Consider the following 27,832-nt stretch of genomic DNA (forward strand, 5'->3'; position numbering starts at 1 on the left):
AAATCAGCGAAAAAACAATTAGGTTACACATCAGGTTAGAAACTTCATCATGGTACCCTTCATGTTCAAACTCACCCGAGCGCTCTTTCTCCCTGAATTCCTCCACTTACCCTTGATCATTCTCTTAATTGCTGAGCATGCATCAAGCAGAGAGAGGAATCAAGTACCATTTTGGGAATCTTTGGTATGATGACCCGGCTGCCTGGGGGTTGAACCCACAACCTTGCGAACCGTAGCCGGATGCTCTATACGGTCGCTCCATAATATGAAAAGGGTATACCGTCCGCAATATACCGTTGTTTTGTATAAGATTCCCTTTCCCGCGCTAAAATTCCACTGTCACTTTTCTACCTAAAAAAGATTAGAACTCCGGGTAGCTTGAAAATAAGCGTTGGGGAAAGTAAGGCTGTTTCGTAAACACAAGACTTTCCGTACCTTTAGAAGAAAACCCCTCTAATCTCATGCCGGCTATCCGGGAAAAATAACTGAAAAATCCCGGAAAAGTGATGATAATCTTAGTTCCGGTATGGGAATCTTATGCAAAACGATATTACCTTTTGCAATTAAAAACGGTTTTTTAGGGTTTCAGTGTCTTCAAAACAGTAAAACGGGGATTCGCTCTTAATTTCCCACAGTTTGAATCTCATGGGTAGTATGCCTAAGAAGAATAAGAATTGGTTGGTCTTATTCTTCTTTTTCAGAGGAAGGAAATATCCGGCTAAAAATACATTTCACTAATATTCGACTAATAATTATTAATTTTCTTTATTAATGCATTAATGCATTGTTTATTTCGTCATTTTGTAATTATGAAATAATTGTATAATAAAATGTTCAAATATAGAAAATATCTTGATTCGTCAAAAATATGCAATAAAAATTACGTCCAGAATTCAAATTATAACCAGATCATTACAAATTAACTATTCAATTAGATCAAGAACAGTTTCACGTGTGCTTTTATCCATTTCATTCTTAAGTAGGTCGAATATTTCTCGAGCCATTTTCCGTTGAGGTCCACGATTGTAGATGAAAAGTTCGCCGAAAAGATAAATACCCATTCCCTGAAATAAAAGGAAATAATAAAAAATATGCGAAGACCTTTTTAATAGCCCATTTTTCTTTGGATATTGTCAGGATTGCATGATTGCAGGATGCACTTTGAGAATGCTGAATTATTTAAAAAAAAGTGTAAAGCTCTAAGACTGAAAGAGTTAACATCCCTCATCTACCCCGTCATCCATTCCGACCTTTCTGAATCGGGAGGTACATTAGGCGCTAACGATCTGTGCTATTTAACGTGCTATTCACGAGTTTCTAATTCCTTCTAAATCTAGAAAATACAGTTGAGTTTCACTAATCTTATTCATTCGTATTACAGAAAGATTCGAATTGTAGAAAGTATTTCAAGGGTTTCTCCTTGACGGGGACTTAAAAAAGTTCGAATCAGAGAATAAGATTCGGATTGTAGAAGTTCGAATAAATGAGGGATTACTGCATAACTGTTTAAAGTTTCAAGAAGTCAAGCTACTTTTGTACCAATAAAAAAAGCATACCTGGTCTTCCACAAGAAATCGTTGAACTTCATCATGTCTGTTCATACATCTAAACAGATAATACAGCTTTTATTAAAAAAATGTGGAATCATATTAAAGATACAACATGACTAATAAACAAAATCACCCAAAACGTTATGAATTATACCCCCAAATCGCTCCACCATTCGATAAAATTGAAAGTGACACTCTATTAATCGAGACACTCACTTTTCGATGAAAATCCTATTCCCTTGAAAAACGAATTAGTAAGCGTCAACTCCTTTTAACTCATTCTGAAAAAGAAAATCAACCTAACTAACCCTTCTTTTATGATCATCTCGCACCATCTATGCCGAACCTGCAATAGAAGTTGTTGCATAGTCGTTATAACTAGATCAAGAAGCTACAATCAGTGCCGAAATACATTAGCAAATTTGGGTATTTTAAACGTTTTTCAGAATTTAAAGCTCTGGCGAGAATTGCTTGCAATTTCAGTACTTCCCCTTTCTTTCATTGAATATTTCGATTTGGGAAGAGTTAAGTGGCTTCCAGGCTACAATCAGTGACAAAATATTTGGCACAAAAGGGAAATTCACCGGGGTGTTTTGAAACCTCAATCGATTTGTAAGTGCTCTAAAGTAGGTTCGAAGGGTAGAGTTTTAACACTGAGTTTTAACACTAGATTTAAGACTTAGGACCTTAGGAACTGAGGATCCAAAAGTTCAAAAATGGTCCAGTAAGGCTCGAAATATAGCCTAGAAACCAATTAATCCCTCCCATATCGAAATAATCGATGAAATCAAGTTGAAGGCCTGAAATTGACTCTCGTTCGAACTTCAATTTTCCAAAAATGGTAAATTAGCCAAAAGTGCCAATATATTATGGCACTGATTGTATGAGAAACTGAAAAATGCCAAATTCTGCTCAGCGGCGGGGTCTAATTTCAAGTTTCAAGCAATTTTTCGGGCTCAAAATCGCCTTTGCGTCAATTTTAGGGGCTAAAACTTGAAAAAAAGTCAAAATTTTCTGAAATTTTCACGTTTTTGACTTTTCGTAAATTGGACCTTTTCAAAAAGTTAAATATTTCACAAATAATTGATTTTGGTCAGTAGCAAATGCTTCAAAATGGCCCAAATCATGCTTTAAAACAAATTTAGAAGGTTTTTATGTAATTTGGGACCCCCCACAGAGCAGAAATCAGTATTTTCACTGATTGTATGTTCAGCCATATTGGAACATTTTTGAGCTTTTAGATCTTGGGATCCTAACGTCCTAAGTTTTAAGTCTAATGTTAAAACTCAGAGTTAAAACTCTACTTTTAACCGTACTTTAAAGCACTTAGTATTCACTTGCGGTTTTAAAGTTTTGAGGGAATTCCCCTTTTGTGCCAAATATTGCGGCGCCGATTGTAGAAGTTAAAGGTTGCTACCCACTCAGCATTTTATGGTCGTCGAACAAGGCACGCGGCTTAATTATTGCATAAATTACATAAGTCAAGCCTTAAAAGGCTGTCGCCTTGAGCGCACCAAGAGTTGAAACTTTTTTCGCTATGCTGTGCGGCTTCCCTATTGTTCTTTTTTAAATAGCCAATCAGAAGAGACATTTAACTCTCTTGTACCGTGTGCAAAAAGGTATCAACAATAGAAAAAAGAAAAAATGTGCAGCATATCTCCCCTTTATTTTGGATCAGTGGAATAGGAAAAGCGTTCAGGGACCAAAGCGCCCGAGATATGCGCCTTGTTCGACGACCAAAAAATGCTGAGTGGGTAGCGACCTTAAAATGTTCCAGCACAGTCACCGAATTTAGTCGGCTTATTTTGTTCCATCGCTATATCACCTTATATTTACACATAAGATTATCTTATGTGTAAATATAAGGTTGTAAATGTAGCTGACGGGTATGTGCCGCCCGACTTTCTACTTTCAGACCCTTAGCAGGACTTAAAAAGGAAGAAAATTTAGTGAATTTTACGACCCTTATTCGGACTGTTTTGACCAAATTACGAGGGTAAAAAATCTTTCTATTTTCCGACCCTTAAAGAGACTTGAAAGTTCAGAAAAGGAACCTTAAGGGCAGGATATACCCTTCACTTGCCTAGGTACTCTCCCTGGAAACAAAAATAGTTTAAAAAAGAAACCTCAGCATTTCTTTTTGACATGTTGTACACCAAGTTCAACTGTGTCAATGTTTGTGGTAATATGTTGTCAACTGTCAGCATTTTCTCCATCAATAATACCAGTTGGTTCGAATTCTATTGAAAGAAAAGATAGTAAGATAGTAAACCTTTTGAGAGCGAAAATCGTAGGCTAACTTTATCTTTTTAATCTATATTACGAAAAAACTTTACCAATAAAATATTGATTCTTTTAAAGAGACATACAAGTAGTAAAATGTAAACATTGCACGAACCACGTGTCATTAAAGAGAACAATTAAAATCCAAAACAAACTTGTAAAATAATTGAAACAATCAAAATCAGCCATATTTGTTTTGATCTTTCATTTTGACATATGACATCTGTTTTGATTTTGTATCGCGCTGCATACGGTGACAAAAGATCTAAACTATTTGTACATAATTCTGATGGAGCAGAAAAACAGAAATGGGACAATGGTGTATTCTTCGGAAGTATCTCAAAAGCAAAAATGCACATCATGATCTAAATCGACCAAAAGGAAAGAAGCAACTCAATGTGAGAAAAAGTAAAATTAAACACAAATAAAAGTGACTCAATATGAATCAATTAAATATATTCAAAGAAAACACAAACTCTGTTCTTCAGTTTTCAACCTACATAGGATTTCGGCCATTTTCGAAAATATCCTCCCAAATGATATAAACAGGGTAATGTAGGTAGGCCTAGCAATGTTGATCAGGCATCACCACAGATGAGGTCGTAAAAATAAATGTGTTTCTTTGAATTATTAAAACGCGCGCAAAAGTATAAAAACAAACTCAAACATAAAACCTACGGACCTGCCGAAGATACCAAAAACTAGCTAGAGAAGTACTACCCACTGGACAAAGTTGCCACATCTTTGACCCGTTCTGCCACTAACGTTGCAGATAATACATTCGAAGGTAAAGAAAAAACACTTGAAATAGACTGCCACCATCTATGACAAGGGAGAAGAAGATTGAAAGGATGGAAAAAAGCATGAGAATTTTTTGAAAAGTTGGGTGATAGCCCGGTTCGATGCCTCGTATCCCCGTGGCCGCTCACTAGGTTGGAATTGAAAAGGAAAATATGATGACATAGAAATCCACCAATGCAAAACTAGTGATCTAAAGTGACTACAAGGAAGAAAGCGACTCAATATGAGTTAAGATGGAAAGAAAGTAACTCAATATAATCAAAATTTTTTTCAAGAAAACACATTATCTGTTCCTCAGTTTTCGACCTACACTGGATTTCGGCCTTTTACGAAAATATCCTCCTATATGATGGAAATAGGGTTGTGTAGGTAGGCCAAGCACATATAAAAAGATGTGTTTAGTGAAAGTATGAAACGCACGCAAATATAAAATAAACTAAAACTTAAAATCCACGGAACCAGCCGAAGAAACTAAAATAACAATGAGAAAAGATATATAGTATACGTTCTACTAGACAAAGTTGCCACACATTTGACACGTTTCTGCCACAACGTTGTAGAAAGCATACTAGAAGGGAAGGAACTGGGATTGGATCGCCACTATCCAACCCTGTGGCTCCCACACACATTTTCAGTTCAAAGAAGAAGATGGAAATAGTGGGAAAAAAATGAGAATTTAAAAAATCGGACCAGAACCCGGTTCGAAGCCCCGTACCCCCGTGACCGCTCACCGCAAAAGCTGGCGAACGACTGAATCTTGAGAAAGTTGAAATCTTGCAAATTCTGAAATATGACGGATATCGCCCTACGAAGACTGCAATCTAGCTTTGCGTTATCAGCACCCTGACGGCGCATTCTTTCAATGAAAACTTTAGCTTTAACTTCCAGGTCCTCGAAAAGTAACGTTGATCGAGCAATCCTGAGAAGTTCACCAACAAACAAAGAATAAAAAATGGATTCAGGCATGTTGCTATCTTTATGTGGCATTCGAACTATAGAAAAAGGAAAAGCGTCGCGCTTATCAAACAACTTGTAAATAAAAATCCCGTCTCTGATGGAAATATCTAGGTTTAAAAAAGAAGCATGAGATCCAGAATGTTCAATTTTGAGTTCAAGTTCATCTGGATAGATTTCTCTATACACAGATTGAAACAAGTTCCCATCATTGATAGCACAAAAGTCTTCAATGAATCTCTTTGTTGAATGAAAATGGCGAGCTTTAACCTTGTCTTCCTCGATGAGCTTGCTCATGTACCGTTGTTCATATTGGTAGAGGAAGAGATTAGCCCAAAACGGTGCTGGATCAATTCCCATGGGAATTCCAATCACCTGACACATAATAATGTCACCTGCCTTGAAAAAACAATTTTTAATAAGATGCTTCATAGCTGTCTTAGCTATATATAGGTCGAAAACTGAGGAACAGATAATGTGTTTTTTTGAAATATTTTTTGACTCATATTGAGTTACTTCTTTCCATCTTAACTCATATTGAGTTACTTTCTTCCTTAAAGTCATTTCAGATCACTAGTTTTACATTGATGGATTTCTATGTCATCATATTTTCCTTTTCTACTCCAACCTGATTGATTTTCTGTGAATGTTCATTCTAGATTTTTGTTGTATTTGTATTGTCTTTTTGTTTTGTGGGTTTTTGTCTTTATTGTTTCCATTTTGAGTAGTTGAAGGTTTTATACTTCTAGACTATATATATCAAAATCAATTCTGGGGATGAACGCAGCCTAAGAGAGGGTGAGAATCCTATTCCTATCTCACCCCGCGAAATGACGTCAGTTCTTGAAAGAATACTGTATTGTCTCGAAGAGACGTCAATCTCCCCCCCTTTTTTTTTGGAGGGAACATTTTTAAAAGTTATACATGTGGATTGGTGTCGAGGAAGAAGGCTTGAGTGAAAGACGTTTCATCCAAGACCCTACCCTGGTCGGATTATTATGAATTGTTAGATTCGAAGCTGATTACTTTTGTCAACTAAAGAAAATGAATGATTTTGATTGGATCATACCAGAGATATTCTATCCTCAAGTTGTTGGTTGTTTTTACGTCGTTTGACACCACGTGCTCGACATCTTTTGTTTGTCGCATTGGTTTTCTTCCAAAATGCAAACTGATGAGTAGAAAAAAGAGTTTGCCAACATCTTTCTAGGATCTACCGCACCGAGTGCTCACGAGGAATTTTGAAATAAAAAAAAGTCTTGCCTTGTCTCTTTTGCACGACAAAACGTGTTTCATCGTTCAAGTAAATTAGATATCTGGGTCTGGCGAATCCATTTTTCAAACATGAGTTAATTTTGAGTATCCTAACAGCATTCTAATCGTAATCATGTAAGCACCCTTGCTGAAGCAGATCCTTTAAGCTATTTCTAAATCGATTATACCTCTTTTTCAACTTCTTTGACAAGAAGATTGGCAGATGTATTTTGAACAGCTTTCTAAAGGTAAGAAACATTAAAAAAATATAATAAGTCTTTCTCGCAACTCAAAGATAACATTAAATCATCTTTACAGTTAACTTATCCAAAGAACTTTTTTCTCGTTTTTACATCCTTACAGTGCACTTTCTCTCATTTCGACCTAAGGGTGCACTTTGAGAAGCCTGGAAACCGTATTTTTAATAGCACCTGGGTCTTATTCAGTTCTCCTAAGAACAACAATAACTCACATTTACTAATTTAATACACAAATACCTTATTTGGAATTGTGGGTGACTCAAGCCATTTGGTGATAAATTCATCCTTCAAACACCTTGAGATAAATATCAAGTTTTCAGCCATCAAAAATTTGAGAATATTTCATGATTAAAGTTAAAAATACTTAAAACATTCTAGAATTGGCGCTCAAACCTTAAGTTGATTAAATTTGGCGTAGATTAATTTTTAGATTAGATTAAATTTAGTCCGAAATTTGGCCTAAACCCATAGGAAAATAAAAGAAACTGGACGAGAAAGAGGTTATGATTCGTGAACTTTAATCTACGCAAAAATTTAGATTCTCAGTTCGCGAAAAAAGCCCAAAATCAATCCACTTAATTTAAATTCGAAAATAAAAAAGTACCTTTCGAAAGAGAAGTACTCCGCGTAGTGATCGAATACCATCTGAAAATAATTGGAAAGGTAATTTCAAGTAAATTCAAAAAAAAATCACCTTTAAAAATGTTTAAAGAGAACACCTTTATTGGACAACCAATTCTTTTTAATGTACTATAAAAGGTGAAAAGTCGTACTCAAATTTTTAGTCTTTAGGAAAAACTTAAAAATACCAACAAAATACGATAATACTTTACAGCATTTTAAGCGTGTTTACCTTCTTATATTTCGGTTTTGTTGAATTTTCAATACGCCGTAGAACTTGGCAAGCTTACCTCTGAAGTAACAAGAGATCCGTTGTATTTTTCTAAATACGATCTCAGAAATTGATCAAACAAATCCCATCCCACTTTCATTGCCATGTGCACCAACAAGAAATAACCCTGAAATCGAAGACAGTACACTGCATTACACATTAAATTTTGTCCAAATTATGAGAATTTATGACTCTGAGAGGGAGTGGATTTTTTATATTTCGTAGTTTTAGGACACTGTCATAGACATAGACTCAAACGCTGTCATGTTTTTGTACACCCAGACTTTCGAGGGTGCAAAACAGGGACCCTTATTGCTCACACTTCATGGCGTTGGTGCTGATATCCTAGATAAAATACAGGCCTGATACATTTTATTACCCAGCACCGATTTTGCCAAAAGTGCCCCCTCCCCCGCCGGTAAGTATCTTACTAACCTTCAGATAATGAACTTGTGAGAACTTCTTAGAGGCGATAGCAGCATTTGGTACTGTCTCATAAGGTCTCACAACGTCTTCGTTCGTTTGCACATTCTGATTGACTGCTTCGACAGCTGGTAATGAAGAAAAAGTTTTATTTTATCAGAATCTTTTGGTGTATGCTATCTAAACTTGGATCTGGCAATCTCAATAATATTCTATTAACCAGGCCCAGCGGAAGCGGGGAGACAGGGGAAATTTGAGCCTCCCAACTTTTTAGCAAATAAGATTTTTTTCTTCAAATCCCTAGCAAATGTTATCTCATTTTGAGCCTTCAGCCTCCCCATTTTAACGGTTGTTCCGCCGGGCCTGTCAACGTATATATTCACATCATACTCTAGGTTACCAGCTCTGCAGTGGTAATACACCACAGATATCATATTCCTTTACACTCTACTTAGACTGACTACTAACAGATTACCCGTAAAGTGTGCCCAGTTTTGAAGTCGACTAGTCCGCAATGTTGTTTTTTAATCTAACTTTAATGATTTAACTTAGATTTTCGAACGTCTGAATTATAAAACATTGGAATCGCACTGTTGACGACTAGAATCGAAAACCAAACCAAAAGATGGCGGACTAGTCCACTTTAAAAAACTGGAAATAACCAGAACCCGGCTAGAAAATCAAAAAAAAGGGTAAATGGTGATTGAAAATGCTTTTCGTAACATGTATTATATTGAATTTTATTTTACCGGTCATATAGTTTCGATTACGTTGAGGTCGCAGTCGTTTAAGGTTGTCATCTTCAGTCTGTTCTAGTTCTCCTTCTAACGTCTTGTAACGAAGAAGCTGCATCAAGCCAGAATAATCGTCGAACGTTTTATCATCCGAAATTCTTTGGTCCGAACCCTTCGATAACGAGAGTAAGATCAAGAAGTCATCGTGATATTCATTCACTTATTTGGAAATTAGAAAATAAAACTAGTGGCAAATGCGCGGTGCTATTTTGGGTGCTTCCATATAAAACATTACGTCCCGAGTATCATGAAAAGTTGATTTGTAGGTCGCACAGGATGTTTGGTTTGAATCACAGACCTCTTACAAAACCGCAGGAAGTATAAGGAGCACGGGTCCATTAGTGGATGCCAGCAGCCTTCGCTTTAACAGGACGAAGAGAAATGATAGTTAGCTGTTCTTTCTAATTCTTCTCTTTAAAATGAAGTTTTTTTCATGCCCCCCAGCAAACCATCTCAATTTCTTTTTATGGACATGCTAGTATACCATACGGGAAGAAATTTGAATTCATAGGTCATTCGCCAAAATAAATTCTCGCCAAATTTAAATTTCTGTCAATTTAGTCTATTTCGCCTAAAAACCCTTCCCCCCCTCTTTTTTCAGCTAAAATATTGAACAAAAATGGGTTCTTCGCCAAAATTATTTTTCGCCAAATTTAGAAATTTTATTTTAAAGCACCAAAATCGGCGAATGGGCTCATTCGTCTAAATTTCTTCTCTTAAGCAAGCATTGTTTTAAAAACGAAAATTCTATGTCATAAGTTTCAAGAAAATCACATATTATATTATAAAAACTTCTGTCACTTAAAGGTTTTGTTTTTAAATAAGAGTGATATCATTTGCTTACTCATCAATTTTAATTCACAAGATTTTTCACATAGGATTGACACATATGTGGAGCACGATTGGTCAGAAAGAGGAAAAGAAAAACAGTTTTTTTGCTTATATCGGAAGGATTAATAATAGGCAGACATTGTCCTGATATGAAACGGGAACACGTACGTAAAAATAAAACCTTTGAATTTTTTAACGTAATGTAGCCAGTGATATATCATTACCTCATTAGCAAGATAAACGATTCTGTCTTCAATATAAGTCGCAAAGCCTTCACTAAGCCATTCCTCGGTCCAGTCTTTTGCCCCCACCAACAAACCAAACCATACGTGTGAGATTTCATGAGCAATGCGTGTTGACATGCTTCTATCACCGCATAACACTGATTGTGATAGAAACATCATGTTTGGGCTGTTTATTGAACAAATTAAAGTAGAGTATCGCAGTGGTAAAATTAAACTGATCAAATAGTTTTAATTTATGGAAATTTCAATTGAGATACCGATAAGTCTAATGTTGACGTCCTTCATTTAATTTCAACACCCTTCCTTAGAGATAGGATTAAAATGAAGGTCAGAATCACTGATTGAAACTATATTTTTGATAGCGGTCAGAGAGGAATAAAACTTCTTTTAATAATCAGTTCTTATTATTATTCTATAAAGAAGGGTGTCCAAATTAAATGAGGAATGTCGACATTAGACCAACTTACGATACCTTTGATGCTTTGAAAATAAAGGGAGATACCTTTCCTATGCTTATACCAGTTCTTGTTATAGGCATTGCAAATTAGCCGACCTCAATCAAAAACCACGTCCTCTTGGCCGTTGCTACGTAAATTTTATGGAGCTTTAAGATGTTGAAATCAAAACAGTGTTGTATGAGATTAAAAATTCAATTTTGTGACAAAGATGGTGTTGGCGGATAAAGAGTAAAGAAAAATTAGCGTGGTGGTTTTAAAGACCGATTCACATCCTTATAACAAAAACTATTTAGAAATCCCTTTTCCCTTTACCTTTCCAGGCCCATGCAAGCGAAAGATCTTGGCATAATCACCAAGTCCAGCCGTGAAAACGGATAATCTCCAAGGACTTGGCAACACTTTTCCAAATATCGGCCAGCGCAATCCAAATACTCTTCCTCGAACTCTCCAATCTTCGATCCGGCAGCGTACAAAGTTACCGGAACTGTAAATTGGTCGTCCTCCCGTCGACAGTTCGGTACTTGAATGACACGAGAACTTCTTTGGAATTTGCCGAACGCAAACGCTAAGGTTGAACTCGGTAGCGGAATCTTCATTTCGAAACAAAATACATCTGGAAAGGAAATGTTTTGAAAAGAGTTGAAATATTTCCATAAGATTTTAACGATATATATGCTTTAGTGCATTTAGACTAATTCCCTTGACAGTGGTTTTCACATGATAGCAAAAATGAATGCACCTAAAGTGAATAGACTTTAGTTTAGTCCCAGCTTTGTCCGGAAGTTTAATTCTTTTTTGAAATCAAATAATGTCCATAGGGGTCGATTCTAAATTTGTTTAGGGCAGGAGAAGAGTAGGAAGCATGCTTTCCAGTGGAGGTAAATTATTGAAAATTTGTCCTGACATCTTCCTTCGTGTAGCCTTTCGTTTAAATTTTTTCTCATAAAGTCATTGCTTTTAACAATGGTATTGATCAATAACCACTATTTCGACAGTACAGAGTCGATATTTAACGTAGATAGCCCAGTAATCTAGGACTTCTAGACTGTCTTTCGCTTGTTTTTACAGGACCATCAAGTCCCGTCGTGGAACGTAACATTGGACGAAGCGGGCTTTGGACCCCTGGGAACTCCTGGATTCAAGCCTTGACCACTCAGCCATCACTTCAGGATCTTGAAAACTTAACACAGAAAAATTTACCTTTTCCTGGTGATGAGCATTTAAGCAAATTACTTTTGCATTGAACAACATCTCCAGAACTGAGAGCAATATAACCTTGAGGGACAGTGATGGTTGCTTGCCAGGTTGCCAAAGCGACCGGTGGTTCTTGGCAAGGCATCATTGATCTGTTGTTTATAAATGCACCAGGTGTGTAGCAACAATCACTGCGAGAGATCAATAACAATCAATGAACGTATAATGGCATGCTTGAGATCAAAGTTGCTTTCATTAAAAAGAGGATAGTCTAACTTAGGTAAAACTTTTTGAGATTTGGTCAAAAGCCCGGGGGAGGAGGTACTGGGTACTAGCGTTCGAGAATGTCAGACGACCACCGACCGACCCTTAGGGAGGATTTATAGAATATAGAGAATATTAAGTCCGTCAAAAGGTATTAAACGAATTGTTCAACTGATTGACCCCTAAAATGAGTGTTTTTCTATTTTTATAAGTAAACCAGAAACAAACTTTGTTTGATATCTTTTGATTGGATTAACATTTGAGTTGCTGATCCAAGATTGAAGTTTTATTCGTGTGGAAATGTTAATTATAGCGCTATTCTGAAAGAAGTTCATTTTTTTCTTCTTCATTTTTCTTCATTTTCTTGAAAAACAAATGAGTGGAAAGTATAAGCACATTTTGAATATCTTTCCAACGAAACCAATCTTTTTACCAACAAATACATGGAAAGTTATAGCCGAAAATAAAAACACTGCAAAACTTTTTTTGACACAGACTGTTGCTTTTATTGTAATACAGTGGAGCCTATGTCCCATTTAACAATGCCTTATAAACATTACACCGTAACTCGAAATTTCCTTTACTCGAACAAATGTGTACTCCTCGTGCGTGTTCGAGTTATGGAGACTAACGTAACAAAAAGGAAAAACATACTTCCCATCCTGGTCTTTGCACCATGTCAATGATGGTCCAATCTCTTTAGTCTTGTATTTGATAACTACACATCGAGGCCAATGGTGTCTTGATGTCTCAACATTCCAGACGCGAATACACCAGCCATACACAGCGGACGGGAGTGTCCGGTAATTCAATGATTTTGTCCGGTAATTGGTTTGTTCGTTGCCTCCGTCAAGGATATGGCATGAGGAACAAAAGAGGTTGTTGTGAGGAGATTGTGAAGATTCGATTCCTGTTGCTTGGCAATCATGATCTGTGGATTCAACCTTTCCTCTGCCATCTTGACTCATGGTAATTTCAATTGTTTGACTTGCACGTTCTACAATAGTTCTGTCTTTTCTAGAAAATTCCTCATTCATTTTATCCTCAGCTGCAGTTGGAATAAGCGAATGGTAACCAGAAACTTCATTCTTACTATTTTGAACTAAATTGAGATTCTCCCTATTGCAGCAATACGTATCTTGGTGAAAATGGGGCTTGAAATTTTCTGGCAACACGACTTCCTCTACAGATACGATATCAATGAGAGTGCAATCGAGACACATTTGAAATTCATTTTTACCAACATCCTCGTTGGCTGGTTTCAAAAACAAAATCTCGGTCCCAGAAATACATTTATCATCAAAACTGACGTCTAAGTCCAAAACATAATGTTCAATAATGACTTCATTAACGTTAGCCATTAGTGGGACGTCTTTTAAATTGCTATCTAATACGTCTGGTTGTTCTTCGTCTTCAATAGTGATGCACTTTGATGGTTCCTTGCTTTCGTCAGATATTGTATCAAAACCTGTTGTAGGCTTATTTTCCAGATCTTTTATCATTTCCTCACAATTATTAGCGATTAAACTATCAGAAATGTTTGGTTGATCTTGATCATTGCCGATCTGTTTCATATTCTCTTCGTAGTGAATTTTTAAACTTTCGATACTTTGTTCACCGTCGTTATTGGTCGGAGCAAGTAGATCTGTATCATTTTGAACCACACCAATATCCGTGGTAACTGTCTGTAAACTAGTGACTCCATGTGATTGATCAGACACGATGTTCCGGCGATCACCGAAGCTGTTATTAAACGAACCAACCAATCTACATTTCTCACACAGCCCTTTCAAAACACTTTCAGTTTCTCGATAGACATCTTCAAACTTCCAAAAAGAAGCTTCTTTATTTCTGGTGTTCGTATCCAAGGAATCTTTATCCTTCTGGTCAATGACACCATGTTCACCAAGAGCTAAATGAACCATGTATAACAAAACAGGGAAAATGTCCGAAAAAGATTCATTATCTATTATAAATCCGGACACGGCTAGATCCTCGAATGCCAAATTTTCAAACTTCTCTTGCAAATAGTTGAAATGGACACCATAAATTGACGCGTTACTGTGAGTTTTAGACCAACGTACGACTTCCTGAATGATGGAATGAGGGTTGTGAACAGAGCAGAGAACAACAAAGAAAGTATCCTTCTCAGAGCTGGCGATAGGTGGCGATACTTGGTCAATCAAAGAAATATCATTAATATCAAGATTTGTAACAGCATGGTCAAAATCCAACAATCTGGTCTTTAAATTACACACGATGGCATCTTTCAAAAGAACGGAATTTGATTGGTATTCGTCATACACGAGAACAAGATTGACCAATGAGTTGATGGATTTAGGGTGTGTTATCTAAAGCAGCGGAAAATGTAAATTAATTTCTCAAATTTCATTACAATCAAAAACAGACAAAATTTTGTAACAGATATTATTTTCTATGATTGAAACATTTTCAGCACAATAAACATATTTGAAAAAAATATGTCACATTATATGGCAAGTTAACCTTTTAGACATGTCAGTTGAGTAATAAACATAGAATCAACTTTTAAACCTGCAAAAATACTCTCTGATCAAAAGACACACCTGGTCCTCAGTTTCTTCATCACCAAGCATCTGACGAACAACATCTTTCTCCAAATAACACAGACCCATTTCACGAACAAGGTCTGGGAACAGACTATACGAAACTTCTTTAAAAGTCTGCAAATAAACCTCTCTCATTTTTGATGAGTTGGAAAAAGACATGACTTTTGAGACAAGATAAAGGTCTGCAGTTTGTGATCCAGTTTCGTAAACTTCTTTGGCACTGCCAGAGAGAATACATTCTAATTTTTCATTTAGCCAACAACTATCCACAGGCCAATCCTAAAATGTAAAAGTCTAGTCGTTACTTTTCAATTATGAAATAAACAGAAATGAACAGTTTTTTTCGAATCAACGGATTGACCTCTTAATATTTTTACGAAGGAACAAGTGTTCTTTCGGGACACATCCCACGGATTCGGTTACTTTCACAAGGCCTAAAAGTCTCAAAATTTACGACATAAACTTTCGCGAATTCAAGGAAAAAGCTTCCTCGCGACCATAAACTTTTGTGAATGCTCCTAGAAAAAAGGCCAAAGTTTAAAGCTCGTGAAAGTTTGTACGATTAGAATAACCTAGATAGGAGGTGGGATAGGCGGGATAAGAGTCGAATTTGTCTTACCGTATGAGATGAATTCAATTTCAAGGTGAAACATGATGAAATATGCGTAATCGTTAACCGTGAGCCGAACACATCTTGACACGTGCAAACGAAATCATGTAGCGAACAAAACTCTTCAAATCCATACTTTTTACTAATTTCAACTGGTGTGCATGAAAAAACCTATGAAAAAACAAATTGGAAGTCCATCGGATGAAAATCTTTAACCGGCTGTCTGTTATTGGGTAGTCTGGATCGCGGACTTTAGGCTATAGACATTCTTCTTATCCAAACACATGTTCCTCTAAGTTATATAACAAATTGTAAATCATTGTTTGAAGAGCAGCAAAGATCCGCCAAAAAAGATTCAAAATATCGAACAAAGTACTTAACCAATCAAAAAAATCATTTTTCAGAAAAGGGTTAAAAAAGATTGAAAATGTATCCTCAAACGGTTTTCGGACTGTTCGAGAAATCAACAAATACCCTATTTTGTAGTAATCCTTCCATGTGCGGTGACGAATGCTTTCTTAGATATGTGCATCAGTTTTAGATAAATAACCCCTAAAAACATTGTACTTACCTGACCTTGTGTACTTGAATGACAACTCAACAAGACCATGATCTCTAAAACACATTTAGAAGAAGAAAAATGATTTAAGTCATAAACACAAGTCAACAATCTTAAAAACTCTTCTCTTACACCTTCTAACTCAGTTCAATCACAGGAAAGGCTTGTAAAAAGTGTTTGTTTTTAATCATTTCCCAAAGGCCAAAACTAGGGAAAATAATTTTTTCATCTTATAAATCAAATGTGGATTCGAGTCTACATATGACTTGAACATGCACGGGAAACACAAATTTGTTCAAGTTAAGGAAGTTTCGAGATATGGAGTAAAGGTTTATAGAGCATTGTTAACTGAAAGGACACAAAAAACTTGCTTGAGTTAAGGAGACATTCGAGTCAAGAAGACCTCACTGTACGTTTAAATACTGACCGGCATTCGAATTCCATTGCACATTAACGAAGGATCTGATTTTCATCAGCATCTCAAGACGGGAAGCGAATGACAATGTGACACAAATGTAATGTGAAGAACCTGAAAAACAAGTGATGCTTTTATGGACCTACCTGGTTATGCATTTAACATATATATATATAATTGATATCTACGTGAGCGTGACCATTAAACAATCATTCAGAACACAAATAGTGACGATCTATTAAAATTAGTCGTTTGTTTCTTATAAAAAAACGTTAATAAACCAAAATTTCATGCTCTTGAAATATTCTTTCATATTCAAGACTTCGTGAGCAAAAAAAACATCTATCTCATCAAAAAATTGAGTAACTTGGCTAAGAACATTGATGTATGCTTATAGTGATTCTTATTAGATAAACATGCGTTTTTTAAGCCAACAAATTTTTTTACAAAAATCTGCTTGAACCATCTTTTACCTATGATGGTACCCTACTTTCATGCAAAAAGTCAGAAAAAATTAATGATCTAATTTTTCAACCTGTTTTTTAGCCGTTTTTTGGCCCAAATTTTTTTTTCGAAAATCGGGCTCCGTCACATTCGAGGGTTTATAGTTATGCATCTTTGTGCAAAAAATCAGAAAAAACTAATGAGCCAATCTCGAGAAAAGCTGGTAACTAACGAACGAACGGACAAAGGTTAATTTATAGGACCTCCACCGGGGTAGGTCCAAAAAATTAAACAAATGCCTCAGTTTGCGACCGCAGTCGAGGGCAAGGTTCGCAAGGTTGTGGGTTCAACCCTCAGCCGGGTCATACCAAAGATTCTCAAAATGGTACTTGATACCTCTCTGCTTGATGCTCAGCAATAAGGAGAAGGATCAAGGGTAAGTAGAGAAATCCAGGGAGAAAGAGTGGCGCCCTTCCCTATCTTCGGGTAGATAGCTATCGAAAGAGGAGCCTTCGGGTCGCCTCCGACCGTACCTTTTTACTTATCTATGAACTAATATACCTAGTAATATAGAGCATCACACGCCTACTTAAACCAAAGTTTACTGTAAATTTTCTGAATTTTGAGTGCAAATTTCCATGGCCAAACTTATTTTAACATTATCAGAGATTTTTAGAATATTACCCTTCAGTGTTAACTCTAAGAACTTGTTAATCCAGTTTCCATAATTTGATTGCGGTGTCCTTATGTTGAATACTATCAAAATCTAAAAAATGACAACAAGATTATGAATTCAAGACTTCGTTGGTTAAAGCTTAAAAGCATTCCACAAATGTAGACCGATGCATTTACAGAAGTGATCATTCTCATAATTGAAGGAAATTGAATTTAAAAGCTTGTAGAGTGCAATTTGTTCGTATAGTACCCTTGTCTCACAGCCCCGGGGAAACTCTTCCCGACAGTAAGTATGAGAATTTCTATCTAAATCCAAAGAGGGTAGAAATTCTATCGTTCCCCAGATCAAGAAATCCAGTTCAAAATAAGAAAAGGGCGTGGTTACCTTTGTAAATGGAGCAAGCAATTTTGGATTATGTAGCAAGTGAGAGTTCAACTGGAATTCTTCTCGAGGATCACTGGTTTCACCAGTACCATCAACAAAATGTTGAATTTCTTGGGTCACGTGTTTCTCAATTGAATGACAGTTCTTCGGTGTGTTTAAAAGCCAATATGATACTTGAAACAAATTGATAAAAATTAAATGCATTCTCTTTTTGCAGCGGTCACAGCAAGACTTCTTATGAGACGAAAAATGCAATTGCAGAATTTAGAGACGGAATTCAGTTGGGAAGGAAGAACTTTTGACGCTGTTTTCATTATCTAACCATATCTAACCATATCTATCAACATTGATGGAGACTAGCTCTTTGCTCCAGGCCAGATTCTTTTTAAATTATTTGACACTTTGGACTTCAAATACCTTTTTTCTCATGATAAAAAATTGTGAGGCATTTTACTTGATAAAAATCGGTTTAAAATTTGCCCTCATGGTATAATCTTTTATCATGATTTACTTCATTGGCCCTTTTAACGATGACCCTTTTTTGCGTTATTACACGTTTTTTTTTTTTTAAGAAACACATTTTTAAGAAACATGAGGCTCAGAATGCCTAAAAACTAAGAAACATCTAAGAAACATGTTGAGGCTGAGAATGAGAAAATAACATTTTTGAATTCGTTTTTTTAAGAACCTTCCAATCCAGCCTTCCATGAGGCTGATTATGTCAAAAAGTTTAGAAACATGTAAGAAACATTTAAGGCTCAAAAGGCCGATTTCTTAAGAAACATTGAGGCTGTTTGGTAAAACTAGTTTCTTAAAAAAAAAAACGTGTATTCCGTCACTTTGGCGTAAAAAGGGACGGCTTAAGGGATTAAATTACGGCAATTATTTTTCGTAATAAGTGGACGGTGTAAAATTGGCCAGCGTAAAAAGGACCGGAATGGTGTTGTATATAGAGTATGCAGTGCTGACGATTCCTGAAAAGGACGAAACTGCTCTGCCACCCAAATCTCCTGAAAGAAGATAGTTGGACAGAAATTCTTATTTCTTCACATATGATATACATTTTTACCTGGAATTTGATCTGGATAATTATTGAGGGAATGTTTGGTGCAATGTTTGAAATCACATCTAACGTATCGACTGTCTTCCGTTGTTTCGCAAAGAAAAACAGTACTGCTGTAGAGATTGTCCATTCGTAGGGTCTAAAAGTGAACGTGAAGGAAGGTAGAGAATCTATCACGAATGCTTCCCTAAACACTCTGACTGGAAACGCTTGGGATTCGAACACAACCCAATGTGGTGTAAGTTTATCGATCGAAACCTTGAACAATGAAAAATGAACATGTGATTTCTAAATTCGTTCAACTATGTATGTGTGTGAGTAGGAGTTGAGTTACGCGAAACATTTGCATTTAATTTTGGCATTGACATATTCAGCTAACCCATTATCAGTTTTCGCTAACGAGAAACCAACAAAAATTAGAGAATGAGTTGTCTACAGCTAATATCTGTAGGTCAGGAAGGTGTTAAAGGGCTACATCATGGATATGTTATAGCGGAGCTGGATAAAGGACGAGAATTCCTTAGCGGATTGCTTCTTTGTCTTTTCTATTGTAAACTGTTGATAATAGAAATCCATCTCTGTCCCCTTGAGTGTTCTGTTTTTATAAGAAAAATGAAGCAGACAAAGTATTCATGCAGTACGTTTGCACATATTTTGCTTTGATGTTCCCGCTTTTCATCAAAATATTTGTAGAAGATACCCCAAAAGCTTCCTTGTAAATGAAATCCATTTTTATCAGCGTGTGTTATGAATTTGAGAAGCTTTCATGATTTCTCTTTAAAAATTTCGGATGTAAATATTTTGACAAATATTGTTTCAATTGACTTGAAATTTTTTCCATAATCAGACATACCGACTTGCTATCTGAAAATATCAGTTAGAAAGTGAGGCACCCCGCGGTGTAGCGCGGTATTTCAAATGAAAAAGTACTATTTATAATCTTAGAGAAGAAACTTCTTATAACTTTACTAATGAAAATAATCTTTTTCATTATTTTAAATTGTCATTCACCAATGTTTTACAGACCCTCTTGATAATTAAAAGTTTTTAATCGTGAACGATAAATGCAGCAGCAGAATCATTGGCTAAGAGGAAATCCAAATTTCACGAGTTTGTAATCAAAAAAGTTAAATTTCATATCAAATTTTAATGTCAGGGACAGAGATAGAACAAGGCTTTTATAAATGTGCGTTATCCAGCTCCGCTATAACATATCCCTGGCTACATACACTACACAATATATTGTCAGACAATAGATTGATAATATATCGCTGAATGCCGACAATATATTGAAAAGGTGTCTGCAATATATTGTCAGCTTGATTTGAAATATTCCAACAATATTGGAGGATTCTTTACAAAAAGAAAATCTCTTTTTATAATAGAGGACGTGTTGTTCACTCCGTACATTACGGTCCGAAAACTATATTGTCGAATATTGCTCACCAATATATTGTGTAGTCTAAATAGCCCTTTAAATAAATTTCTCCTCACTGTCATTTCGGATGACGAAACATGGTAAGCAAGTTTGCGCGCTCAATTAGAGGCGGCCCAATAGCTCTTATCTCGAAAGCTGTCTACCCGAAAGTAGGGGAGGGTGCTACTCTTTCTCTCTGGACTTCTTCACTTACCCTTGATCATTCTCTTAATTGCTGAGCGTCAAGCAGAGAGGCATCAAGTGGTTTTTTGTACTGAGTACGAAGTCTTTAGTATGACCAGGCCAGTGATTAAACCCACAACTTTACGCACCGTAGCTGGTAGTCTACCTTCATGATTCTATGGCCGCTAATAGGAACATATATATAATCACATATGGAGAGGATATTTGACTCAGGAATGCCTAAGCATAGATTTATAAAGCCCGAAGGGCTAGATGTCGTGCTTCGGCTGAAAAGTGTGCCGTGGTTAGGTAGGAAATCCTACACCTAGGTCACGTGACATTACAATAGAATTTCAGCGCTTGACCAATCAGAAGCTTCGCGGGTTTTCAAAAACAATAGCAACAATACTTTTTCCGATATTCACTTTCTTTTGCCTGCGATGGCTTAAAGCACGACATCTAGCCTTTCAGGCTTTATAAATCTGTGTACCCAAGATCACTTGACCATTACTTCCTAATAATGGTACGTTATTTCACACATTAATTTCAGGAAAGGAGCTGGAAATTTTAAAATAATTAGAGCTTTTTTATCGTGACTTTTAGGCCAAAATTTTATACGAAACAAGTTATTTAACAAGTCATTTTGTCTGTTCTGATGAGAATTGTTTTCACGAAAAGAATGATTTGGAATACCACAACACAATGACAGTCAATCGTCAACGCGTAAAAATGGATTCATAAGTGCGTCATACCAATCGATAAACTGACGTTAGAATCCTTTCCAAAACGAAGGAGCTTTACGCAGGCACATTTCACAAGGATAACTGTTTGGTTTCTTTATCAATCAAAGGTGATTGCGTAACTTTAAAAACCACAGACAGGAAAATGCCTCTCTATTTGGTTTATTTGTCTCAGACATAGTGACGCACTTTGCATTTCTAAACTTTATGAGTTTTTGATAGCCTGAAAGCCAACCCATCGAAATGTATAGTGAAGGGTAATTAAAATACTTTAAACTATCTTTTAAACTTAAATCAAGATAGGTTATACCACTTGTATCTGATCATAGTCGATATGACTTAAAAATAAAAATAAATTAAGTTTTCATAATTGGAATAAATAAAAAAAGGCGGTAAAAGAGTGGTACGTTACAGTATAACCCGAACACGCACGGGGAACATAAGTTTGTTCCAATTAAGGAAATTTCGAATGTTGGAGTAAGGTTTATGAGGCAACTAAAGGGACCATAAAACTTGTTCGAGATAAGGTGCCATTCGAATTATAGCAGTTAAAAAGACTCAACTCCATTAGTGCGAGAGGAAAAAACTTCCGTTAAGTATTGTACATACTGCACGTGCACAAAAAAACCGTGAAAAATGAGACCAAAAATGTCAACACTTATAATACCACTTCAATTATTTGTTGACGCTGTCACAAAAAATAAACAAGATTTTGTGTATATACTTAAATACGAAAGGTAAATTGTGAGGTATGTCTCCGAGTGTGTATTTTGTTGCATTTAAAGTGGTTTCACTGTAAATGGTGGATGGGGTTATTTAGTTATTTAGTCAAGATCTGAGCTGTTATTTCTGTCTTGTCTTGTCTAAAAGCAAAGAGCCAAATATTTTTCCAAAAATAACATTTTGGGCAAGCTGAGGTTTACTTCATTCTAAATGAAAAACTCTTCTCTAACTTGCATGTTGGGTGGCCCGCCCGGGTCCTTTGCCCGCCCTTCCTAGACGTGACGTAACATGGCGTCGCTTATCATCCTTAGGTAATCTTTAGACAGCCTTAGTGTCCTGGGCTGAGAGTAAATTTATAATGTTTTTAAACAAATTACATACTCAAAGGTCTTTACTAATTTCTTTTGTTTTAGTATGACGATGTACTAATCAAGATTTTTCACATGGGCTCCAAGACTGTCAAGAAAAGGGTCCAGAAATAGGTCAACTTTGAAAGCTCTTTTAAAAAAATAACTTTAAAATATGTCTCATTTTTTGAATTAGGTCCTTTTAGGGAAGCCGAACGAAATAATACCAAAAATAGACTCTGCATGGGTCGGTACGGCGAGACTTAAGAACTGTATCTCGTCCTGACAAAGCAATTTGTTTTCTTTTTCTATGGAACATAACATAACAAGCAAGCTATTCTTGCATGATTGCCACTAAAGATCTCCAAATTGCTTTTTCCAATATTATCTGACTGAGCTATCAAACAACAAAAAAACAAGTGATTCAATTAAAAGATGTTCGAGATAGCTTTGAGTTATAGACAATTGATGGATTTTACTTGAGGTATTATGTCAGCTGGGAAGAGTGGATAGATATTTTGATTTTTTCGAACACCTATCATCAATCGTTTTGAATCGCTTAGTAAAACGAACTTCTCTCCATAATTCGAACGGCACTGGAGAGAATTTGATTTAAGGAAATATCCGAGTTGTAGACGGTCCAGTTGTAGATGTTTTTAATGAGAGTTAATTAATTAGGAAATTCATTCAGTTCTAATGAATTGTTTCGAATTATTAGAGCTCGATATTCGAGTTAGAGAGGTTCGAATTATGAGTTTGGTACTGTAGTTCAAATTCTCTAAGATTTTCATCCAACGTTATAAGATTTTAATAACATAATACCAAACTCCTCATTATAGAAAAAACTAGAAACGAAAATCGTTAAAGGAAATATTAAGATGGAGAAAGAAAACAGCATAGGAGTTGATTTACTGAAGCTGATTTGCTTGCTTTCTGTTGCTGGTTTTTCATATTTTTGTTATCGAATGCAAAAAGATCCAAAATTATTGCTACAGTTCTTAAATCGGTAAGTTTAAAATTACGTACTTTTTATAAAAGAAGATCCAAATTTTTGAAGCCTTTGGAAGTTCTTAACGTTTTGAGTTTTAATCCTAAAAGGTTCTGATAATAAAATGTGAATATTTTCATTTTGTGAATATTTTTGAGCAATTTCATAAGAAATTGGCTGTTATAGTCCAAAAATCCTTGAAATGTTCTTAACTTGATCTTAATATTTTGGTCATCGAAGCCTAATGTTCGCTGAGTTCGATCAAAAACGTGTAAAAGATGATACCAGGAGATTATGTTGTTAACAAGAACTGAATTTGCAAACAAAATTACCTGAACGTCGAGAATTCTAAAAAACTATGGTCAAAGAATCAAAAGGACCACAAAGCAACTTCGCTATGAAGGGAACGTTTTGTTGCCACATGCCAGTTATTCCTGTGGTGACTTTTCTGACACCTCAATCTTTAAACTCATAAATACTAAAGGATCGGTAGGCTGGGATGCTTTCACAGTATATATTCATACTGAAAATCAAAACCAAATAATCTTTTACCCTTCAATCATATGGCAGAAGCTTCGTCACCAAAATCGGAAAAGGTTCCTATAACAACTTTTTTCTCGATATAAAGTGGTACCCTGATGGTGGCACTACTCAATAGCGGTGTGAATGCATTGAGAGCGCTAGATCTGCGTTCTCTCGAATACTTTCGATGATGTAGCGCCGTCAGACGTTGATTTTCAACAATGCAATGGCTTCTTGTGGAGACCAATTCAAAAAAAACGTCGATCAAAAATGATGGATATAGCTTGGTCCAGTGATCTATCATAACTTTTTTCTCATAATTCAGGTTGGCAAGATTATTCCTTGGATTTCAAGAGAAATACGTAACTCTACCAGGCTACAAGAATCCATTATGTTACATGGAGAAAGGTTACCCTAGCCCGACCACACCCACTTTCGTTTTCGTACCCGGGTTCAGTTGTAACAAAGAATTCTTTGGTTTGGTTTCATCTCACTTACCAACAAAATCACATGTGATTTCCTTGGATAACCCTGGGCATGGTAAAAGTGTGTTGGATGAGAACAAGGAAATCAGTATCGAATTCTTTGTGGACACTTTGAAAAAGGTAGGGAAGAAAATCTTTATTAAATTGTACAAATATTTTCAAAAATTGTTGACACTCTTCATCTACAACTATTTGAAGGCAAAATGTAAACGACCTAGAAATAACCAAAAGAAGCTCGGTTAACCTCTACTAAAAGACTTCTGATTCAATGTGACGACTTTATCCCCCGATTTTTTAAAAATCTGCGATTGGTTTAGATGTTTCAGCCCGTGTTTTTTTTGCTTAGAGTTTCCTTATAGATTTTTTTAAAAGAATTTTAAATCAACCCATGAAAATTGGCGTGTTTAAGTGGCCCTCGTGTTTCTGACAATGACCGTAGACTTACAGTGACCGCACAGGTGATTTCCTATTCGCAATGAATCACACAGAACTAGGATAACAAGCGATTTCTACGTCAAACTAACAGGAAGTCAATGTTAGAAAGCAATCATTCTTACTTTCCCATGATTCATTGCGACCGTGGAATGGCCACTCTGTACCAGAGTGTATCTCACGTTTATCGCTTCGAAGTACACTCTGTGTGCATTATGTCTGTTTGATAAAAATCCCGTACCTCTGCGATGAAGTATGATTTATAAATAGCAACACTTCTTTCCTCGTTTCCCCTCTCTCACCAACACTCGCTTTGAAAAATCTCAAATGAGAAAAGACAATGACAACAGACCCTCTACGGCAATGAATTTTGAAATAAGCCGTAGATACTGGGTTTGTGTACAGACAATGGAATGACCGACGTTATGTTGGAAATGACAAATAAACTTGTACACTTTCTTGTATTCTGTAAATATTTAACTCTTTCCTTTAAGTTTGTGGACACCATAGGACTGAAACAGATCCATCTAGTTGGCGAATCAATGGGCGGGCACATCGTCGGTTACTATGCGGCAAAATATCCTGCAGATCTCTCCACTGTTTGCATGTTGTGTCCACATGGTTTGGATTTCCCTTGGTTTACCGATCTGAAGAACAAATACCTTAAAGAAGGACGTCATTTCTTGATGCCGCATACGTTTGAAGAGATGAAGTTCACATCGAAACAGTTGACTGTCAAGGATTTACCGTTCCCCAATATCGTGTTGAAAGGAATGCTTCAAGATCGATTGGAAAGGGAAAAATTTTATGATGAACGTAAGTTAAAGGGATAATCTGATGGTTCGAGATATTTGGCCTGCAAAAACCTTTTTTGGCTCTGGAAGTTGTAATTCTCTGTTTTTCCTCCTATAAAGTCAAAAGCTTGTAAGTCAAATATCTCGACTCTCGACAAAATTATTTTGAGGGTTTGGTCATGACAATACTTCCCGAATAATAGAATAGGGGGTTCTGAATAAAAAAGGGGCGGACGTCCGAAATTTCTTCAAAATATAATAAACGTGGGGGTAGTCTAATTGCCAGGGGATTCGAAATTTACCCCTAAAGACCCCCATAGTAAGGTTAATTACAGACTAAAAAGAGGCTTCTTATAGCATTTCAGCTTTTGATAGCCGAAAATATTTAATCCTGATAGGGACGGTGGAGATGCGAGAAAATTTTCAACAATTAATAAACAGGGGAGAAGTTTATTCGGGACCTTAGAGTAGAAGGAATCAACATCCAAAAACCATCTGATTATTCCTTTGAGATAAATTTTTTTGGTCTCAGTGGAACCTGATGGGGTACTGAGGGCTGCGGAATGCAAGACCAGGCCTGTTCGAAGACATAATTTGGAACACGGTCCTGAAGGAATTTTCTTCACAAGAACTGTGTACTACAATTTTCTTTGTAGCAACGCTTAGAGAAATAAGTTCTAACAGTTTGTAATTTCCTATTCCCTAGTGTTGAAGATGTTATGTTCACCACCAAACGATTTATTGCTTCAAAACAACCTGCACAAAATACAAGTTCCTGCTGTCGTCATCTTTGGTAAAGAAGATAAGGTAATGAAGTAAGCGTAGGTTGGTTCAATTTCGTGATTTTGTGTCCCGAAGAATAACAATGCCGTAGCTAACGGGGCTTTGAAAAAAGTTTTTTTATACATTTCCTGATATTATATTAATGATCTTTCATTCTATTACTGCTCCAAATTAAATTCATTTTCATGGAGGCCACCGATATTTTAAGACCTATTTCAAGAGTTTAGAATCATCAAATCTTACAGGGTTTCAATGAAATTTCAAGGGTAGAAAAAAGAAATTAAAGGTGTTTCAAGAATTTCAAAGGTGGCTGGCCACTGTGATTTAATTTTCATTTTGAGTGCATTATCCGGCCATCTTGAACTTAAAACTTTTAAAATCACTTCTCTCTCATTTCCCACTCAACATCGCGGTTTCACGGTGTCATTAAACCCTAGCCACCTCAATATCAAAATGTTTCCTACTGCACAGAATAATTTTTCGAGGTGTGAGTTAGGTACCTTACCACTGTTAGGTACCTTTCCCCAATAAGATGGACAAATTTATGTCGATTATTACTCGTCTGCATTTTAATCTCTTTTAAGTTGTTACATCTTACTTTTTAAAAGAAGTTTATCTGATACACGTTTGTTTTATTTGAACATCTAAATTTTTTGAAGCCTTAGGATGTTCTTACCTTTTTCTGCTTAAAGCCTAAAAAATGTTCTTAACATCTTCTTAATGTCACCATTTTGTGAGCATTTTCGTCCATTTTCCTAAGAAATGTGTGTTTTAGAGTCAGTAAAGCCTTATAGATGTTCTTAACGTGTTCTTAACATTTTGGCCTTTGAAGCCTTATGTTCTTGTATAGTTTGTTCTTATAAAAAACGTGTACCTGTTTTGTTGATTCCAGGTTCTTGGTTACGAGTCAATATTTCCCATCCGTGAAAAGGTCAAGTCATTGAAGAAGTGTGTGGTGTTGGAGAATACTGGTCATCTATTGACGCTGGAATGCCCGAAAATTGTTGCCAAGAATCTCATTGAGTTGTCATCTTCAATCTGAATCGATATGAAATGACGAAGAGAAAAGTAAAATCATTGATAAATGAATTTCGAGGATACTAACTGTCACCCAATGTCAAACCGTTTTTGCGGCAAAAAGGTTTACAAAAAACGTTTATAGTAAACTTTAGTTAACTCCATTTTCTTTTGTTGTATATAGTATTTTTTCAAATTCTAAATTATATTTTTACCTATTTTCTAATCAAAAATTTCTAAAAAAATTCAAATTTTCAAGTACACAATCATTGAGTGAACTTATAGGTTATTTGAGCCAGTTACACAGGGGCAGTCTACTCTATCTAGTTACTAATTCCACCCTCTGTAATTTTGATCAATCTTTATTTTGAGCTAAAGATGGAGAAGAAAATTACTATCCGTAATATGAAATTCTCTGATTAGAAAAAAATTCGTTTGTCTGTAAGATCGAATTACTTT

The 27,832-nt window shown here is 36.0% G+C and overlaps 2 protein-coding genes across 2 annotated transcripts; one reads left to right on the plus strand and one right to left on the minus strand.

The window, feature by feature from the left end:
- Nucleotides 1-765: 765 nt before the first annotated feature.
- LOC136819351 (aminopeptidase O-like) lies at nt 766-27,320 on the minus strand. Its single transcript, XM_067075588.1, has 23 exons — nt 27,231-27,320; nt 18,949-19,081; nt 17,880-18,052; nt 17,504-17,585; nt 16,388-16,489; nt 15,973-16,016; nt 15,411-15,572; nt 14,789-15,070; nt 12,858-14,554; nt 11,946-12,130; nt 11,058-11,358; nt 10,267-10,453; nt 9,167-9,323; nt 8,430-8,545; nt 8,014-8,121; nt 7,707-7,747; nt 7,340-7,397; nt 7,031-7,084; nt 6,658-6,759; nt 3,677-3,790; nt 1,859-1,896; nt 1,557-1,605; nt 766-1,064 (listed from the first exon to the last, which is right to left on the minus strand). The coding sequence occupies exons 2-23, from the start codon at nt 19,070-19,072 to the stop codon at nt 924-926; spliced, it is 4,317 nt and encodes a 1,438-aa protein (XP_066931689.1). The 5' UTR covers nt 19,073-19,081; nt 27,231-27,320; the 3' UTR covers nt 766-923.
- LOC136819353 (monoacylglycerol lipase ABHD6-like) lies at nt 23,196-27,723 on the plus strand. The gene is made up of 5 exons (XM_067075590.1): nt 23,196-23,358; nt 24,188-24,467; nt 25,274-25,595; nt 26,280-26,380; nt 27,249-27,723. Exons 1-5 carry the CDS (start codon nt 23,231-23,233, stop codon nt 27,396-27,398), a joined length of 981 nt encoding a protein of 326 aa, XP_066931691.1. The 5' UTR covers nt 23,196-23,230; the 3' UTR covers nt 27,399-27,723.
- Nucleotides 27,724-27,832: the final 109 nt, after the last annotated feature.

The sequence above is a fragment of the Clytia hemisphaerica genome, unplaced genomic scaffold (genome assembly GCF_902728285.1).
Source record: "Clytia hemisphaerica strain Z4C2 unplaced genomic scaffold, Clytia hemisphaerica genome assembly, whole genome shotgun sequence".
Classification (NCBI taxonomy): Eukaryota; Metazoa; Cnidaria; class Hydrozoa; order Leptothecata; family Clytiidae; genus Clytia; species Clytia hemisphaerica.